Source organism: Penicillium crustosum (assembly GCF_028827405.1).
Source record: "Penicillium crustosum strain IBT 35664 chromosome Unknown utg000003l_segment0_segment0, whole genome shotgun sequence".
In the NCBI taxonomy this organism is placed as follows: domain Eukaryota; kingdom Fungi; phylum Ascomycota; class Eurotiomycetes; order Eurotiales; family Aspergillaceae; genus Penicillium; species Penicillium crustosum.
The window spans coordinates 1,996,451-2,013,144 of NW_026623124.1; the positions used below are offsets into that span (position 1 = coordinate 1,996,451).

The 16,694-nt window shown below is 50.4% G+C and overlaps 9 protein-coding genes across 9 annotated transcripts; 3 read left to right on the forward strand and 6 right to left on the reverse strand.

The window, feature by feature from the left end:
• Nucleotides 1-113: 113 nt before the first annotated feature.
• On the forward strand, nucleotides 114-383 carry N7487_007810 (uncharacterized protein; the record flags this gene model as incomplete). Its single annotated transcript, XM_056875540.1, has 1 exon — nucleotides 114-383. One exon carries the CDS (start codon nucleotides 114-116, stop codon nucleotides 381-383), a length of 270 nt encoding a protein of 89 aa, XP_056727728.1.
• Nucleotides 384-1,188: 805 nt separating this feature from the next.
• N7487_007811 (uncharacterized protein) lies at nucleotides 1,189-2,031 on the forward strand (the record flags this gene model as incomplete). The annotated part of the gene is made up of 1 exon (XM_056875541.1): nucleotides 1,189-2,031. One exon carries the CDS (start codon nucleotides 1,189-1,191, stop codon nucleotides 2,029-2,031), a length of 843 nt encoding a protein of 280 aa, XP_056727729.1.
• Nucleotides 2,032-2,211: 180 nt separating this feature from the next.
• N7487_007812 (uncharacterized protein) lies at nucleotides 2,212-2,586 on the reverse strand (the record flags this gene model as incomplete). Its single annotated transcript, XM_056875542.1, has 2 exons — nucleotides 2,212-2,277; nucleotides 2,335-2,586. The coding sequence occupies 2 exons, from the start codon at nucleotides 2,584-2,586 to the stop codon at nucleotides 2,212-2,214; spliced, it is 318 nt and encodes a 105-aa protein (XP_056727730.1).
• Nucleotides 2,587-2,727: 141 nt separating this feature from the next.
• On the reverse strand, nucleotides 2,728-6,297 carry N7487_007813 (WD repeat protein; the record flags this gene model as incomplete). Its single annotated transcript, XM_056875543.1, has 8 exons — nucleotides 2,728-2,982; nucleotides 3,042-3,237; nucleotides 3,302-3,390; nucleotides 3,447-4,396; nucleotides 4,480-4,696; nucleotides 4,753-5,983; nucleotides 6,123-6,201; nucleotides 6,261-6,297. The coding sequence occupies 8 exons, from the start codon at nucleotides 6,295-6,297 to the stop codon at nucleotides 2,728-2,730; spliced, it is 3,054 nt and encodes a 1,017-aa protein (XP_056727731.1).
• A 1,686-nt stretch (nucleotides 6,298-7,983) lies between these two features.
• On the reverse strand, nucleotides 7,984-9,060 carry N7487_007814 (putative mitochondrial carrier protein (Pet8); the record flags this gene model as incomplete). Its single annotated transcript, XM_056875544.1, has 2 exons — nucleotides 7,984-8,940; nucleotides 9,001-9,060. The coding sequence occupies 2 exons, from the start codon at nucleotides 9,058-9,060 to the stop codon at nucleotides 7,984-7,986; spliced, it is 1,017 nt and encodes a 338-aa protein (XP_056727732.1).
• A 734-nt stretch (nucleotides 9,061-9,794) lies between these two features.
• On the reverse strand, nucleotides 9,795-11,524 carry N7487_007815 (uncharacterized protein; the record flags this gene model as incomplete). Its single annotated transcript, XM_056875545.1, has 2 exons — nucleotides 9,795-10,561; nucleotides 10,624-11,524. 2 exons carry the CDS (start codon nucleotides 11,522-11,524, stop codon nucleotides 9,795-9,797), a joined length of 1,668 nt encoding a protein of 555 aa, XP_056727733.1.
• A 141-nt stretch (nucleotides 11,525-11,665) lies between these two features.
• N7487_007816 (uncharacterized protein) lies at nucleotides 11,666-12,563 on the reverse strand (the record flags this gene model as incomplete). Its single annotated transcript, XM_056875546.1, has 3 exons — nucleotides 11,666-11,959; nucleotides 12,123-12,430; nucleotides 12,515-12,563. 3 exons carry the CDS (start codon nucleotides 12,561-12,563, stop codon nucleotides 11,666-11,668), a joined length of 651 nt encoding a protein of 216 aa, XP_056727734.1.
• A 1,301-nt stretch (nucleotides 12,564-13,864) lies between these two features.
• On the reverse strand, nucleotides 13,865-14,590 carry N7487_007817 (mitochondrial 54S ribosomal protein uL11m). Its single transcript, XM_056875547.1, has 2 exons — nucleotides 14,446-14,590; nucleotides 13,865-14,360 (listed from the first exon to the last, which is right to left on the reverse strand). The coding sequence occupies exons 1-2, from the start codon at nucleotides 14,572-14,574 to the stop codon at nucleotides 14,028-14,030; spliced, it is 462 nt and encodes a 153-aa protein (XP_056727735.1). The 5' UTR covers nucleotides 14,575-14,590; the 3' UTR covers nucleotides 13,865-14,027.
• Nucleotides 14,591-14,981: 391 nt separating this feature from the next.
• Nucleotides 14,982-16,399, forward strand: N7487_007818 (survival factor 1 family protein; the record flags this gene model as incomplete). Its single annotated transcript, XM_056875548.1, has 5 exons — nucleotides 14,982-15,001; nucleotides 15,058-15,273; nucleotides 15,357-15,781; nucleotides 15,841-16,217; nucleotides 16,301-16,399. The coding sequence occupies 5 exons, from the start codon at nucleotides 14,982-14,984 to the stop codon at nucleotides 16,397-16,399; spliced, it is 1,137 nt and encodes a 378-aa protein (XP_056727736.1).
• Between the last annotated feature and the right edge of the window lie 295 nt (nucleotides 16,400-16,694).

The following is a 16,694-nucleotide window of genomic DNA, read 5'->3' on the forward strand; positions in this document are numbered from 1 at the left end:
CGGAGTAATCTCTCCCCAGATCCTCGACCTTCCTCTTCTCTCTTCTTCGCCCCCAACTTACGGAGTAGACATTCCTATCTTCCAAACGCCAAGATACTTCCCAAACACCGGACATGGCACCGTCAGCTTCACTTGAGACATTTCTACTGCACTGCGGTACCTTCATTGGTGAACGACTCGAAGCAGCTCCCTTCCAGACCTTCCTCGTCTTGGCCTCTGTCTGGATTCTCTCTATTCCGGCTTTCGTGCTTCTGATAACCCGCTACTCATCCTTGTTTAATTCCAAGAATGCCAAACCTCAACTGCGATGTCGCTCGTGTGGGAGCACCGATGTTGGCGAGACCCTTGCGGGGCCCTCGATTCCAACGAAGAAGAAGAATTGAGTCACAGGGCGCAGAAAGTCACATGGGTTTCGGAGATAAGGGAGAAACATGAGTTCGTTGGTCACCATGTGTCAGCCCTAGACTAAGCAGTCTACTTTGGATTTACCGGTTAATGGCAATTGGTATTGGTCACTCTAATGCAGGCTTGATTTAGCTTGTTTCTGCCTTTTTCCAGGCTAAGCTAATTTAAGAATGAATTACATACCAAAAGCGGAACTTTCCGTTCACATCATGCAGGGGATCTAGGGTTCTGCTTCATGCTTCATGCTTCATGTTTTTACTTGCTTTGACGATGCTATGTTATGTTATGTTATGTTATGATTCTTCCTACCAACTATGTCTTGATTAGAAATAGGAAAGCGCAGTAGAGCAAGCTTTGCTTTACACAGTCAAGAACCTCCTTCATTGCCTTGCTTCCATTCCTTAACCTGCTGTCTATATACCACCAGGCCGTAAGCTTACATTGATCTACAAGCCACATTCAGCGCTATTATTCAAAATCCGGTTTATCCGCACATCACACGTGAAGGGAACACTGCCATGCTCAACGCCCCTCAACTAGTGCTAGTTGAATAGTCCAATCCCACAAAAGAAACTGTCTCATCTGCACGGGATACGATAATACTAAGCCATAACGGTGCCATGCATCTCCAACATGTGTGGATGTAACCTCATGCATGCTCAATTTTGAGCAAAAGCCCCCGAGCAGAAGAAATCGCCCACATAGACATTGCCTTCTTTGGCCATGGTAGTATCCTCGACCAGGTACATGTCTCACTGACTGCATGAGACCACATGTGACCACATGAACAGAAACCAAAACTATAAGAACCCCGAGGAAGAACGGCGGGAAGAGGACTTCCAACCAGAACAGACAAAGCAATCATCTTCAGGATCCTCCAGCATCCATCAAACCAAGCACTTCTTGCTCTCCAAGATGCTCTCAACCACCATCATCACCAGCCTGGTACTGGGTCTTTCCCAGCTAACAAGCGTCTCAGCACTGCCCTCAACCTCAAGCGCGTCAACAGGCTTCATCGTCAACCACGTAGCAGCCGACTACTTCCCCGACTCAAAAGCCGATCTCAGCGCCTTCGACGTCGACGTCCGCTTCGTGGGCTACTCCGCCGCAACAGAGGCCTGGCTTTCAAGCCTGGACCCACACTCCGCGAGCAGCGATGAAGAAAAAGCGCGAATGCTGACCGAAGCCGCCTACGCCAAGAAATACGACGAGAACGACCCCGACATGGCAGGCGACGTGGAATCTTTGCTTGCGCACGTTGCTGGAAACGTGACCGTCACCAACAAGGGCATTGAGAAGCGGTCGAGCTTCAAGACTAGTGCTGCGCATGCTGTGCTGTGGAGTGCGTGCGGCACTGTGTTCTCTTGTATCTCTGGTACGACTTGCACGTTTGATCAGCAGATTGGGAAGGCGCCGCGCAGTCATTGTGAGCAGCAGGGTGGTTCGAGCTGCTGTGTTAGTTGGTCGACTTATACTGTGCGGGCTGGGTTCTTCTCGAGTACTTGGACGGCTTGTAATCAGGAGGTGCAGGCAGAGCAGAAGAGGAGTGCTTCTTGTGAGGGATATGGGACTGGGGATCAGGGTGGTGATGTTTGCCTTAGTAACCGTGCTTCTGGATGTACCTAGATGAAGATTGGGAGAGTTGGATAGTTGGGGCTGAAGGGGGGAGGGGGGACTAGGGTTGGAAATGGTTGTTTGGGTGAGGGATCGGAAGATTCTCAGCTGGAGAGGGTTGTTGAGATAAAACACAGGGTGATTATTGCTCAAGGCTAGGGTCATGATTATCGTTATCCAAGTTTTGTACAGTCAAGCAATGCAATTGTTGCCCTTCTCCGAATCCTCGGGGCCATCATATCTAGCCGAGGCGAAGAACTGAGGTTCATTTTATAGAAGTAGGATGCATGAGGGAAATGGGTAGATGGTTAGTACGCCGGTTTCTCCTGGACCTCCGATTAGTGTAGCCAGCCAGTGGTCATGAACGGTATTTACAACAGAATAGGTCTTGAAGATCCATAAATTCGATTCTTTGCCAACGTTGCCGGTGTTGCCGTCAACACTAATACATGAGAATGCAAGCTGCAAGTTGCAGGTTGCGAGGCAAAGGCAAGGCCCAAAGCAATAGCCAAGTAAGCCAGATGCGCTAGCATCCATAAGAAGAGAAATAGTAGATGTCATAGGCATCAAAAAAAATCAAAATCAAAAATATCTCGACCATATGTACTAGAGATCCATGCATGTAGCATTGGCGTAGGCTGAATATCAAATGTGCCGTTCGAAGAAGAGGAAAAAGACGAAAAAGGTCCTAGAGGCTGGTGTAGTTCATTAGGTGATAGCAGAGCCTGCGACAGAGGCCGAGTTGGTCACGGAATGGATACTGCCGGGAGGTGCATGTGCGTTGCTATCCCCGTTCGAGATATGGGCTTCCTCCGCAAGGACAGGGTTCTCATCAATTCCCAGGAGAGACCGGGGCGGGTGAATCTCTTTCTTGCCGTTTGTTTTGTAGTGGAGAACCATGTCCCCCGAAGTGCGCCAGAGGTGCGTGCGAATAGTTGCCAGAGTCATGTTTGGTGAACAGAGCTAGCGGAAAACGATCCCGATTAGTATGACTGACTGTGTAAAATGAGAGAAAACCTTACCATCTTCTGGCAGTATAGCTCGAGGTACTCCTCTGGTGGCATAACAGATTCCGCTGGTTCGTCCGGGTTTGCAGGGTCAATGCGCTCTGCGACATAAGCAAGTACCTTCTTCGCTCGGAGCATACGGTTGGCATTGAGACGAGAGCCATTGTTATTAGTGTTCGGATTACCCGGAGGGGCACCGTTAGGAGCCGGCCTGGATGGATGACCAATATTAGTTTCATCAACAACACACATTCCACAGAAGATCAGAAACATACGGTTCGGGCTTGACGACTGGCGGCAAGGTCTCATCGAAGGGCTTCAACACAAAGGCGATCTTGACCTGCTCCTTGAAGGGGATTTGATTCTATAGCCAACCATCAGTAAGAGGAAAAGCAAAATATCAGTCGAAATTAAACTTACCTTCAGAAGAAGCTCACCAAGCCAATGAGGAATGGATTTATTGAGCCTTTCGAGGTCTTCGCCAATGCGTCCCACGCTACCTCTGTAGAGATCCGAGGCCACGGCAGTATCACCAGTTTCTTCCTGGATGAAGACTGCAGTCCGGGATGGAATCTCCAGTCGCGGAGTTTCATCCTCAGTACTAGGCAAAAGAGCCGTCTCCAACTCCCGATCTGGATTTGTAGCCAAGAATTCTTCATAATCATCACGTATGCGGTCAACCACGCCACAGAGGTTGGGCTCATACACCTTCTCTTCCTTGATGGAGGAGATCTCCGACTCTTCGACCTTTTCTTCCAATATCTGAGGCTTTGTGTCCGTAGAATTGCGACCTAACTTCTTGGGGAAATTCATTTGGAACTTCTTTCCAAATAGTGACTTCTTCCGCTCTTCCTTATCGGGTTCCGCGGGGGATTGAGGAACCCCTGAGTTTGAGGCTGCATCTGACGGAGACAGAAGAGACTTGTCGGTCTCTGTTTGTGGGGCCGCTAGAGGTCTTTTCGAGAAGTAGTCACTCGATGAGAAGGATGATGGTCCACCATCGGTGTGGGAATTTGTGGGCACTGAAGCATCAGGTGTGTCTGGTTCAAACCCTGGGAACGGAGAATTGCTCTGCATGGAAGTGCTCAAGTAGTTTGACGATGGCGTGCCAGAGTTGATGCCAAAGCCAACGTTCGGGCTAGCAGTGAAGTCTGAATTCGGACGTAGACTCGATCTTCGATTAGGATTCGATATAGGTATACCAACGCTGCGAGGGATATCATCGCCAGGTACCGATGTACTCGGCGGATTCAGTCGAGCATTTTCCTCGGCTCTCGCAATAGCAGCCTGGCGGTATTCGCTGTCTCGTCGGATTTCCTCGTCCACTACAGGAGCAAATAGCCAACGCAAAATCCATTTGCCGAGATTGACTGCATGTTGTTAGTAAGGCAAATAATATTCGCGAAGCTTGACAGCATAATAAAGGAAATAATCCAAGGAAAAGGAAACACACTTCTTTGGTCATCTCTAAACTGGTAGAGATTAGATGACGATAAATCGGTCTCGTCAGCATAAACTTCTGCGTCGAAGCAGCGATTGGGTTCCAGAATGACTGACAACCTGCCAGTACGCACGTCGATGGCACACCAATGTCCAATGCTATCAACAGTGTTTACCTCTGATTCAACGTCATCCATATGACGTTTGCCGAAGCTTTGGATGGGAATACACTAGGTTCATGTCAGTCGATGTCTTATACTTGTCCGCTGAGATGTGAGCAAATCACCTTCAACAAGTCCCAGAGAACAACTTCTCCTGCCGAGTCCTGTGTAAGTGTACGCCTCCGATCATTTAACATCAAGCACTTGATCAGGCCGTGTTGACCTTCAATTGTTTCCTCGGGCTGTGAATGAACCGGGATCGTTAAGCCAATAGTCTCCAAGTTGGGCTCCGAGAAATCCAGCTTAGGAGCCGAACCACCGAGAATTGATGTCGCTGATAACTGTAAAACAGCACTGGATGGAATTTTCTTGGGTCCCTTCTCTGAAGGGGTTGCAGGCACTGTAGCAGAGTCTATGGTAGGGGCTGGGTCGGGCGGTGGCTCGATTCCAACTGTAGTGTCAACATCTCGCCAGCGGTGGATGCTAGACTTCGGAGTAGCTGTCCAGATGTAGTCTCCCGCCGCGACAACTTTGACAACGCCCTCGTGCTCTTGTAGCGCGGCGACGGAAAGGCCCTGGTCGGGATCAGCCGACCCTCGCATGTCGGTCTTAGCTACCAAGCCAGATCGGTCACTTGAATAGAAGACGGAGAGATCAGGGTGGTCCGAGTAAAGAGACCACACGCTATCATTGTGCATAGTCAGGGTGTTCATGCATCGACCAGCCGTGAGAGACCAGATCTTGATCGTCTGGTCAGACGAACCCGTCATGATTGTATCGCCGGACTGGTTGATCATAATATCACGAATGTTGTCCGTATGGCCCACGAACTTGGTCACTAGCTTTCCGGACCTAGGATCCCATACTCGGACAACATTCTCAGGGCCACCGCTAGCGAGCACCGACGAGACAGCACCCAGCGCATAGACAGACCCTTTATCCGTGGAATCTTCTCCACCGGCATTGATGTTCAATACCTCTCCACCACCATTCAAATCCCAAAGGTAAACTTTTTGATCGAGACCACCCGAGGCAACCCAAGTAGCGTGGCTACCGGGGCTCGCTAGGGCCTTCACATAATCCGTATGTTTTCCAATGCGTTCCGGCACCTCAGTGGACTCAGAATGCGGGCGCCAGAGTCGCACGGTCGTGTCGGACGAGGCGGAAACGAGCGCGGAATTGTCCTGTGCCAAGACTATGTCGTTGATCCAATGACTATGGGCTTGAACCTGCGTTTTAAAGCCGGTCGGGCTAGGCTTTTTGTCAGGAGACGATGCACCTTTAGGGGCGGACGAGGAGGGGAGAGGAAAGTCGAGATCCCAGGAACAGATGACACCGTCGCGGCCCGCAGAGTATCTGGGAGAGGGGACGTCATATTAGTATCCGTGCAACCCACGTGTAAGGGAGCCTGGTTTCCGGGAGATCACGGTCGCAACCGTGGCAACCGTTCAGACCTAGATCCTAGATCCTGTAATAATAAGGGAGAAATACTTACAGGATGGAGTTTTGGCGATCGACAGTCAGGCCATTGATCCCCAACCGGTGCCCACCGGGGGCATCAGGCAGAGGGAGGACTAGTAGAGTGAGAGAGACAATCAGCGACCTGAGAGGAGACACACCGGATGCAACTTACCATAGGCGACCCTCTGGTGGCTCAGTTTTCGTGCCATACATGCAGCGTTGAAGGAGTGAAACCAATTGCGGAGATGCGAATGCGGAGCTTATCTGCCCTCGAGGCCGATCGCACGTTCAATTTTGGTGGGGAAGGTAAACGTCACAGGGCCATTCGCGTCAATCAAAAGCAGAAAAGAAGTCAAAAGATCAAGGGGGAAAAAAAGAAGCGAAGGGGAAATACTCAAATGAGGGGAAGTTCTCTAAAGTTGGAGGCGCCAGGGGCCGTCGGCGGCTGTTGGCTGTTTGGCTATTTATACGTTTATACTTCATTAACTATATTTAATAACATATATAACACAGATAGAATACAAATACAACCTGGGAATATTCGACCTAATCTAAGTAGAAATATAGAAAATAATACATGTAAGAATTACACAGGAAATCTTTGTATATTTATTTAATAGTCCGGGAACCTGTCCGTTTCCCTTTCTGGAATGCCTCTCGGTTATTTATGGCTATTCCATACTCTACATCGACCACCCTATAACACATATGTACATTCTTATAATATGAGATACAGATCTACAAGGTTCCTTATTTCCGAGAGAATTAATCTTTAACTCCATCAACGGGGCAGTGAACTGCGCCGAATGGCTTGATCACGAGGGAGGCATGAGACCCAACAAATTTGCGGTCCAAAGCCGCGTTCCACAGTCAGATGCTCCGCTCGTTCCAAGGTTCCATATGGAAGGAGACCTTAAGCTCATGCCAAAACCCTGATAGAGCAGCTTGGCTGCGTCGCCAAGATAGGCTCGATTTGGGGCTCTGAGAAGGCTGCAGTTCGCATCTTTTCGAAGAGCGTTTCACACTCCGAAGGTGTACGGCTCTTGATTTCTATGATTGCACATGCGATGAGACTCAGTTTGCACGCAAGGCAAACCCCGAAATGTAGGTTGCCATGTTGATGTCAACCCCGTTCATGGTGAACGAGAGGTTGGGAGATAGTTTGTTGTTGTCAAAGTCGGGCTTCTTGTATAGACATGCCATTCAAAGCGTACCTGGCTCCTTGCGACAGTACAACCCCGAATTGGGGGAAGAAGATTCGAGACTTGGCGGCTGCATATATAATCTTCCAAGAGGCCCTTGGACTCGACCTAGGCGCTTTCCATCGTAACCGAAGCCGCACGGTGCACCTCTGGCAAAGGGGGCGGGGTGGTACGTCACTATCCACGCGCACGAGGTAGGCCGGGAGCACAGGCGGGGATATAGCGCCGAGAAGCCCAAAGTGCGGATTGAGACGTTCGTTGTTGGGTCTGGTGTTGAGACCGGGGAGAGGGGGTAGTGCGTTGTTGAAGGGGTATTAAGTATAAAGCTTCTTTTGTGTTACCAGATGAGTCTAAGGGAAGGCTTTTACGGGGTTGTTGATTAGTGAGGTGGGTTTTATGCACATTATAGATCTATATATATCTTTCAAATGGGAGAAATGCTTTATGTAGTTCACCATGATTGTTGCCTCAGGCTTTGAGTTTGCAGATCATGATTTCCTGCGCAGAAGCGAGATGGAGGAGCTCCTGACTGCCCAGCAAGTTTAGGTTAAGCTGGATGCTTAACGAAGCAGTCCTAGAAAGGAAAGAAAATGACATATATAATTGCTAAAGAAACTCGCTTTCTAGAATCTATGCTCTTTGGATCTGCTATATACCAAAAATATACAAACCACAAGGCCAGAAAGAATCAAATCAAAGACCTTTCTCCGCCTGCACCTCCCGACGTCCCTCGAGAGTATTCGAAGCATACTGATAACTCCCAAGGAAAACAGCCCCACCAATACCAATCCACGTCACGCGCGGCGTAATACCACGCCAGAAAGCACCGGGACCTTCACGTGCAATCCCGCGCACAATCTCCTTAACACGAACAGGCGCATCAACGCCCCCGTCTCCACGGCGCGCAAGCATAACCCGCGTCTTGATCACGTCAAGCGGGGTCGTCAGACCAGCCGCAATGGCACCAGCAACACTACCGAACATGGCGCTTGTCGAAGCGGGGATCTGTGTCTCGGCGAGAGACGCGGCCGTCTCCTTGGTTCGCAGATACCGCTTGCCGTAGGCTTCCTTCATCGACTCCCACATTGTGAACTGCAGCACAGTGAAGGGGATCTCGCGCGCGATTGTGATTCCGGCTCCGCGGTAGAGTTCGCGGAAGACCTGGCTGTAGCCGCGCTTCGCTGCTGGGGCCGAGGGCGATGTGGTTGTGCTTGTTGGGGCAGCGTGTCGCAGTGACAATATGTCCTTCAGCGCGAGGAGACTCGAACCGCCGAAGAGGCCGGCTTGGGCGCGTTGCTTGATTACTTCTGTTGGGACGCGGACGGCGCACGCGGCGATTTCGCCGAGGGAGGAGGCGAGAGAGTGGGTGAGGATTATGTGGGAACGGGATTGAGGGTTGGTCTTGCTGTTGGCGGGTTGGGGTGCGAGGAGGGTGCGCTTGACGCCATCATAGACGATGAAGAAGGAGGCGGCGGAGGGGGCAGAGCCAAAGAGGACGGATGGGAGGCCGGCGTAGATACCACGGAAGGTTTGGCGTAGGGAGACTCGGGTTTGGGGCGCGGTGTGGTCGCGTGCTTTTTGGAGTCGGGTTTTGATGGTGTCGAGCGGGTAGAGGGAGCAGTCAACGGTTAGGCCTGCAATTGCGCCGGACTATATTGTTGCAGAAGCTGTTAGAGGGATATTCCTGGGAAGAGCTTTGGGAAAGGTTACAATTAATGACCTCGTCCACAGGGAGGAGACCAGTGGCTCCCCGTCAGCTTGTTGGACCATCTTTGTGTAGAATTGAATATGGAAATCGTTTTTCTCACAAGCACATGGCCAACTGGGAAGTCGAGGACAGCAATGAAGTTGTACGGAAGCGGGCTAAATGGATAAGCTTCGCGGGTATAGTACAAGCTATGCAATGGAAGACGATGATATATTTAACTACCTGAGACTGGACTAAAAGACCTCGGGAGGGGCTTGGCCATGTGACTAAGCTTACTGACTACGAAAGAATGCCTGGCAGTTTCTTTTGGCCGAGGTCAGGCCATCCGATATCGCCGATCTTCGCTACATATGTATGTCAGGTTCAATCCAAGATAGTTCCAAGGTTGTAGTATGTTGTATGTTTGTATTCACATGTATCTACTGTTTAATAAAACAAAGCTCCCTTGCACAAGTGTGACGCCTTGATAAAAGAATGCCCTGACAAAAAGAAACACACTTCGACATCCCACACCGAGTCTTTCAGTCACATCCATCGTCGAGCCAGAGCCAATGGTCTCCGTTTTCTTCAAGATTTTGAGAAGCTCGAGCGCGATAAAATGTCAGAGAATTTTATTCAAGAATATCAACCCATCTCGAACATGGCCCGGGGAATGAGGAAACCGCCAAAATCATCTACCGTACTCGTAGGGAATCACACAGGAAACGCGAAAGGAAAGGGGACAAAAGTGCCACCCCGTTCTCAAGGATAAAGGGGATATATAGACACGAGGAGAAATTGATACAAAGAAGGGATATTATTTAGCTTTGGTAGCTTTGCTGGCGACGGCAGGACTTTGCGCGGGGGGCTCGAGGACATGGGTGTGGCCGGGGGCACTGATGGTTTCACCATTCTCGTCCTGTCGGCATGCGACGATGTTCCTTACCCAGTCATCCGACAGTACCTCGTCGAGTGTCGCGCGGTTTTTCGGGTTGGTCTTCAGCATGCGGCCAATGATGTACCGACTTTCCCGCGGCAAGATCCGGAGAAGTCGCCATGGGCCCTTGATGACTTCCTGGCGCTGCCCAGAATTCTGGGATGATGTCGGGACCGGTGGTGCCTCTTTGCTGGTTGTGCGGGTGGGCCGCTCATGGGGGCCGTTGCTGGTTTGGCTGATCTGCTTCTGAGCAGTATCGGGAGAGCGATCACCGTCCCTCTGCGAGGGCTCTGATTTGTTTGCGTCTCCGTTTTCATTTCCGTTTGGATTCTGCTCCGACCCAGACTGGTCGGAGGGTCCGCTCGAGCGAGGAGTCAGACGCTTATTGTCATGGCTTTGGGAAGGAAGATCAGGTGTCGACTTGGGCCGACGGTGTGGGTTGGGCTCGGCAACCGGGGTGCCCGGGGTCGGGCTGGAAACGAACAACTTGTATGAGTTGTCGGTCATCCGCGGTTGCTTCCACGGGAAGCGGCGCAAGGTCATACAGCAGAAGATGATCGCCAGCGACCAAACATCCGTGGGGCGGGGGTCGTATTTCTTTTCATCGTAGACCTCCGGAGCAAGATAGGGATCTGAGCCAACGATACCTGCTCATGCAAATCAGTAACCATCAACTAGGACCGAAAAATCATAATACAAGAATACATACCTGAAGCAGGGACAATGTCGTTCTCAAAAGGATAGCGGAATACGACGGCACTTCCAAAATCAATGAGTTTCATGATGCCACGGTCGTTCACCACCACGTTATCCAGCTTCAGATCTCGATGGGCCAAGCCCATGCCATGGATGTACGCCACACCGCTCAAAATCTGCTTGAAAGAGCAGGCAATCTCCTCCTTGCTCATTTTGCCCGTCATCACGATAGCAAACAGATCAAACGGTGCATATTCCATGACCTCATACCAGCGAGGGCCTTCTTGGATGATATCCAAAGTCTCGATGATATTGCCATGGTGCAAGGTGGAGCCAATACAGAACTCTGCTGTCACCTTCTTGGAATATTCCTTCAAGCTCTCCCAGTTATGACGGTCTCGGAATTGCTTCACTGCAAAAGTGACGCCGTCACTATTGCGCTTCAAAAGACGCACGGAACCACCAGCTCCAGATCCGAGCACCCTGCCCAGCTTTCCATACTTGGAATTCAGGCCATGATCATCGGCAAAAGGAACGTTATCTGGAGCCATTTGATACGGAGTGGATTTTCCAGATGATCGACTCGACTTCTTAGGCATGGACGTCGGGGACTCAGATCGCTTGTTGCGATGGCCCATCTTGAAGAATCGTTTCAGCTCAGACATGGAGCCATGATGTTGGTGGCCATGGTTCTTGTCGCCTTGCTCCTTCTTGGCACTTCCAAATATGCTCCGCTTATCGCTAGATTTGCTGAGGTCACTTGCGCTGGTGGATCGGGGAGCGCCCGGACGGAATGAGCGTTTGACATCCCGGCCACTGAAGATAAATCGGGGATCCAACTGGGCAAGGTTTTTAGACTGCGGTGGTCGCTTGTGGCGGGCATATGGATCATTAGGTTCGCCAACAGGGGTCATAGCCCCCGGTGGGGTGAGAGACTCTTTTGGAGTGGAAGGGGGCTTTCTTCTTGGGAGCCACTGTCATTTCCTATGAAGAATTGCGCACGGTGCTTCGGTAGTTGAATAGAATGAGGAGCTCGATCTGAGCCTTCACTTATTCTAGTGGGCAGGTGATCGGTAGACAGGGGTCGAGAGGATGAGGCGGGTCGAGGAGTGCCATTCTTGTCGGTCGAACCGACTGGCGGCGAGGCTTCCGGGGTGAAATTGGTGTCTAGATGGGGTCGGCTGGTAGCTTTCAGGGAGGCGCTGTCGCTGATTCTGCCTTCGCGAGAATGGGTTGCAGCTGGGGTAAGAGGAGGTGACTGTACAGCAGAGACTGGAGGAGACGCATGCGGGGGAGGCAAATGCACCGGTGACATGGCCGCTACGATCACTCGACTCTCGAGAGCCAACCTGCGAGGATCCAAAGTTAGTATGTTGAGATTGCCACAGTTCACTGAGTCTCCGCTCAGACCCCAGCGCCGAACGAAGGGAAATGAATATCATTTTGAAGCATGAAGAGGCTGGAAAACTCGGAAGAATATCCGATGACAGATTAGAGAGAGTTATGACATACCCTGGAGGAAGGAAGAGACATTGGGTCAAAAGAGAAGTTGCGCAGGCGCGACTCCTGAAGCTGTGCGCCCTGCATACTCATGGCCAGCGACCGTAATTGTTCCTCGTCCGTAGGTAGCTTTTGCTCGTCTAACAGAGATTGTTGCGGTTGCTCTGGTACGGGGGACAATTCGGATTGGCCTGGTTCAATCTCCTCCGTGATGGAGGAAAAACGGACCTGGGTAGGCTGAGCTCTTGACTTGGCGTCGGCGTCACCGGGCTCCGGCGCCTGTCCGGGGATCTTGGCGGGGTTATGCATAGTTTGGGATCCTGAGAGGACAGACATGCGTCAGACGGTTGGCAGGAATTTGGGATACACCATCACAACCGATCAGCATGGCAGCCAAGACATACCTGAATCCATCGGGTGGGTGGGTGTTGAATCAGTCAGTTCAGACGTCATAGTCTTCGACGCCGGCTCGGAACGTGAGACACATGCCCCTCACAGTGGGAGCTTTGGAGGATTAGACAGTGAACTAAGAACCAGTTCAAATACTATCAAGGTCACCGAATTGGACGATTTCCCCCAAATCGAGTCTAAGAAGTCAAAAAGAGTGATGCGAGAGGCAAATCTTTTCCCTTTTTAACTTTTTTTTTCCTTCTCCCGCCGAATGCGATCAAGAGCCCGCGTTTGGTCAAGGATATCAGGAATCCGGGAATGCCGGGCCTGAATAAGAAGGATATGAGGATAGGAAAGGGTGGAAGAGTGGAAGAGATAAAGAAGTAAAATGAGAAAGCTGAGAAGAGGGGAGATGTGAGAACGTCTGGGGCCTTAGGCCAACTTGATTTTTGGGGGCGAGTGGGGGAGAGATTGTCCAGGCGATCAGTACTTTGACCTCATTTACTTTATCTTCTTTCTATTTCTTTTTTCTCTTTTTCTCTTTTTCTCTTTTTATTTTATTTTATTTTTTCTTATCAGAGGGAATATCTATCAAATATAGCCAAATATATTCAAAATTTACCCCAATTTACCTAGGAATACCTTACCTCATAAGGTCGGATGGTCGCGGAGAGTTGAAGGATGATGTCGACCTGTGCCGACTTCCCGGACCAGGACCCCTACGTACACTTCCAAGCTTACGGAGTACCCGTGTGGACGAGTGGACGGAGTGAACGGACGAGTGAACGTTACCCTATGCAGGTGTACATGATCTGGAACATTACTTGAATGGGTTTAGTCGATCTGCTGACCCCACTGGATTTCCCTTTTCTCCTTCTAATAACTTATATTCGTATTACTGCATCGGGGAACCATCTTTCTCCAGACTCCCCAGACTCTCCAGATTTCATGCCAAGTGAGATGTCTACGTGATACTGTGACACATTAATACATTCTTGGCCATGCCAAGGTCGGACTGAGTCATACACCAGCCATACGCCAAGTTCTCCGCTCCGCGGATATGTTGAAGTTGGTGACCTCATCTGTAGTCTTCCAGATTCCTTCTCTTGGGTGTCCAGTCATCACTGATAAAAAGGCCCACGGGTATTTAAAAATCGGAGGAGCGTCTCCCCGTTGGATGGTATGGTGGCATGTGATCACATATTAGTCTTATTTAAATCGCATTGCGGTGATTAGCCGGTTTATATTTGACTTCAACATGTCACTCTAGGTCACTCTAAGTACTCCCCCCTCCCCAAAGATTCAAGCAACTTTCAATGCGAAATATCTCTTGGATTGCGATCAAACAAATATGACATACAATTTGGAGAAAAAATAATAATAATCGGTATCGTACAACGGGAGGAAGAAGATGCCTCCAATTTCGCAGAAAACGCCCAGTAAAAGGTTCCAAATCAAAACAAGTAGGCCCCTGGGAGCACTACCGGAATGACCAATAATTATACAAGTTTATTGTCCTTGTGATCTTCAGGGGATGACCTGGATACCGATGGACTTGGCCTGGGATATGACACTCTTGCACAATCCTTCCAGGGACAAGCCTGATAACCGGGTCTCGGTGTGCTTGAGCTTGGCGATCTCGTAAACGTGCTTGAGGGAGATCTTGCCACAAACTTCGTGGCCAGGGTTCATGGCACCACGCAGGCGGTTCTTCCGGGGTTCGACATTGGCCGCGTTGAGTAGGAGGTAGGTGGTAGTCGGGGTGCGGAGTTCGAAGGAGAAGGATCGGTCAGGACGGACAGTGACACGCGCGGGGATGGGAACACCGGTGTTGATGTGAGCTGTGCGGGCATTGAATTCCTATAGTGAGGTAGTTAATATACATACATAATGACAGGTTTAAACCTGCGAACGTGTTGAAGGTAAAGGGTAAACAAAGACCAACCTTGCAAAAGTCCATGGACTTAACACCTTTACTTCCCAGAGCCGGACCAACAGGGGGACTGGGACTGGCCTGACCAGCTCCAACAATGAGCTTAACAAATTGATCCTTGGCCAATACGTTTCGTGCCATGATGAAGAATATGTCGAGATAGTTCCAAAAGGCCAAAAGCAAAGAGGTGAATTCGGAAGATTTGCAGATTTTCAGCCGACGACGCTGATTGGTCGAGGTGGGAAGCGAGCAAAAGCAGCCCAACGTCATAAGATGCACTCCTTTCTCTGCTTTTCGGGGGCTTCTTATGAGCCTTCGGATTCATTTTACTCCTTTTGATCTTGATATTCACAATACTCAGATCTACTTTCTATTCTCATCCGTTGAATCGATTATCTGGTGCATCTCTCTCTCATCCGGATAGTCCCATTGGCATCCGAACTAGAACTCTCTTGGGCCCCGCGTGTCGATCTTCCCTTCACCTCCCTTTTCCTCTTTCTTTCTTTCTTCTCCAGTTTTAATTTATTAATTCCAACCTTATCGAAATCATGAACTGGCTGAAGTCGACGTATGTTCCGAGTCCTTCTCTGCTGTGGTTATACTGACGGATTTTCATGCGGGCAGTCTCTCCGCCGTGGTGGGCACCGAGGAGCCTATCTATGGCCCGGAGGCTATCCAGTCTGTTGCGAAGCAAGCAGAGACAACTCCCTTCTCCCATGTGGACAAGGAGATCCTGCGCTGGCGCGCACACTCTTACACCAATGTCGAAACCCAGACCTTCTACATCATGGCCGACAACGGGACCCTGGTTTTCGTTCAGGTTATTTACAGCAACATCGTGTAAGGAGCTCTCAGAGCTTAAGGCTTATAGTCTGAACCCCAAACCTACAGCAGCTGACTCTGATTCTCGCTCCTGATTATAGTGGAATCCACACCACCGCCCAGTTCAACGTGAAGGTTTTCGACGTCAGCGGAAAAGGCGACAACAAATGGTTCTCGGATCCGCTCTCCAACTTCATGTTCGACGAGCAAATGCTCTCCTTCGGCGCCGACAACCTGTCGTTGACCCTGAATGAGGAGGGCAATTCTTACACCATCAAGTCTACCGTCAACAGCGGCGCCTTGGTCGACATTAAGTTCTCCCAGACCGCACCTGGTTTCGTCGTCGGCAAGGACGGAACCTCATACTTCGGAACCGACCCCAAGAACCCATGGGGCTCTATGCGCCACGCCTTCTGGCCCCGCTGCGCTGTTGAGGGTAGCATCACCACCAAGGATCAGACCTACGATCTCGGCGGTCGTGGTGTCTTCATCATGGCCTTGCAGGGCATGAAGCCTCACCACGCTGGTAAGAAGCCCTGTGCAGAAAAAGTCAAGAAAAACAACCCTATATTAACAAAAACATAGCCGCCCGCTGGAACTTCATCAACTTCCAGACCCCCACCTACTCCGCCATCATGATGGAGTACACCACTCCCCCCTCCTACGGCTCCACCACTGTCAACGTCGGTGGTATTGTCAAGGATGGCGAGGTGATCTACGCCGGCACAAGCAACAAAGCCACTCACACAGAAACTGGCCAGGACGAGGGCAGTGACTGGCCCGCCCCCAAGTCCATCAAGTGGGAGTGGAGCGGCAAGACAACCGGCGACAAGGAGCTCACAGCCGAGGTGAACGGCGCTCTCGGCTCGCGACTGGATCGCATCGACGTCATGGCCGAGGTGCCGGGCTTCATTAAGAGCATTGCTGGCAGTGTTGCCGGTACTCGGCCGTACATCTTCCAGGTATGCACACCACCTTTCCTACCATTTCTTGTTTATTGAAAAAAAAAAAAAAAAAAACAATCTGATCTAACAATCTTGCACAGTACTCGCCCCAGGAGAAGCTGTCATTCAAGCTGAAGCTCGGTGACGAGGAGATCACCGAGGAGGGAACTATGTTCTCCGAGTCTACCTTCATCTCGTAAAGGCCCCGCCTAACTCGCGTACATAGGACCTCATTCTTCCCTACGGGACCTGATTGTTGGCGTTCATTGTGATGATTTTCGTGATGCTACATTTATGTCTAGAGGATTGGCTTGACTACTTCTTTCCTTTCCCTTCATGCGGACCAGATAATCCACAGACTGTATACATGATACTTAATGCTATTTTGACTATAATCTGAAATCCTGTTAGTAGATAGCGAGGAGGTGGAGAGTACATCCGGGTTCATTGGGACTCGTAACATAATGATACATGTACATGTAGGATGCAACGAGG

What these genes read in the sequence shown, in the direction of transcription:
- N7487_007817 (XM_056875547.1), bottom strand. Translation starts at nt 14,574, where the DNA reads ATGGCACGAAACGTATTGGCCAAGGATCAATTTGTTAAGCTCATTGTT. An exon ending in AGTCCATGGACTTTTGCAAG is followed by an intron (nt 14,361 to 14,445) that starts GTTGGTCTTTGT and finishes ACCTCACTATAG; the next exon opens with GAATTCAATGCCCGCACAGC.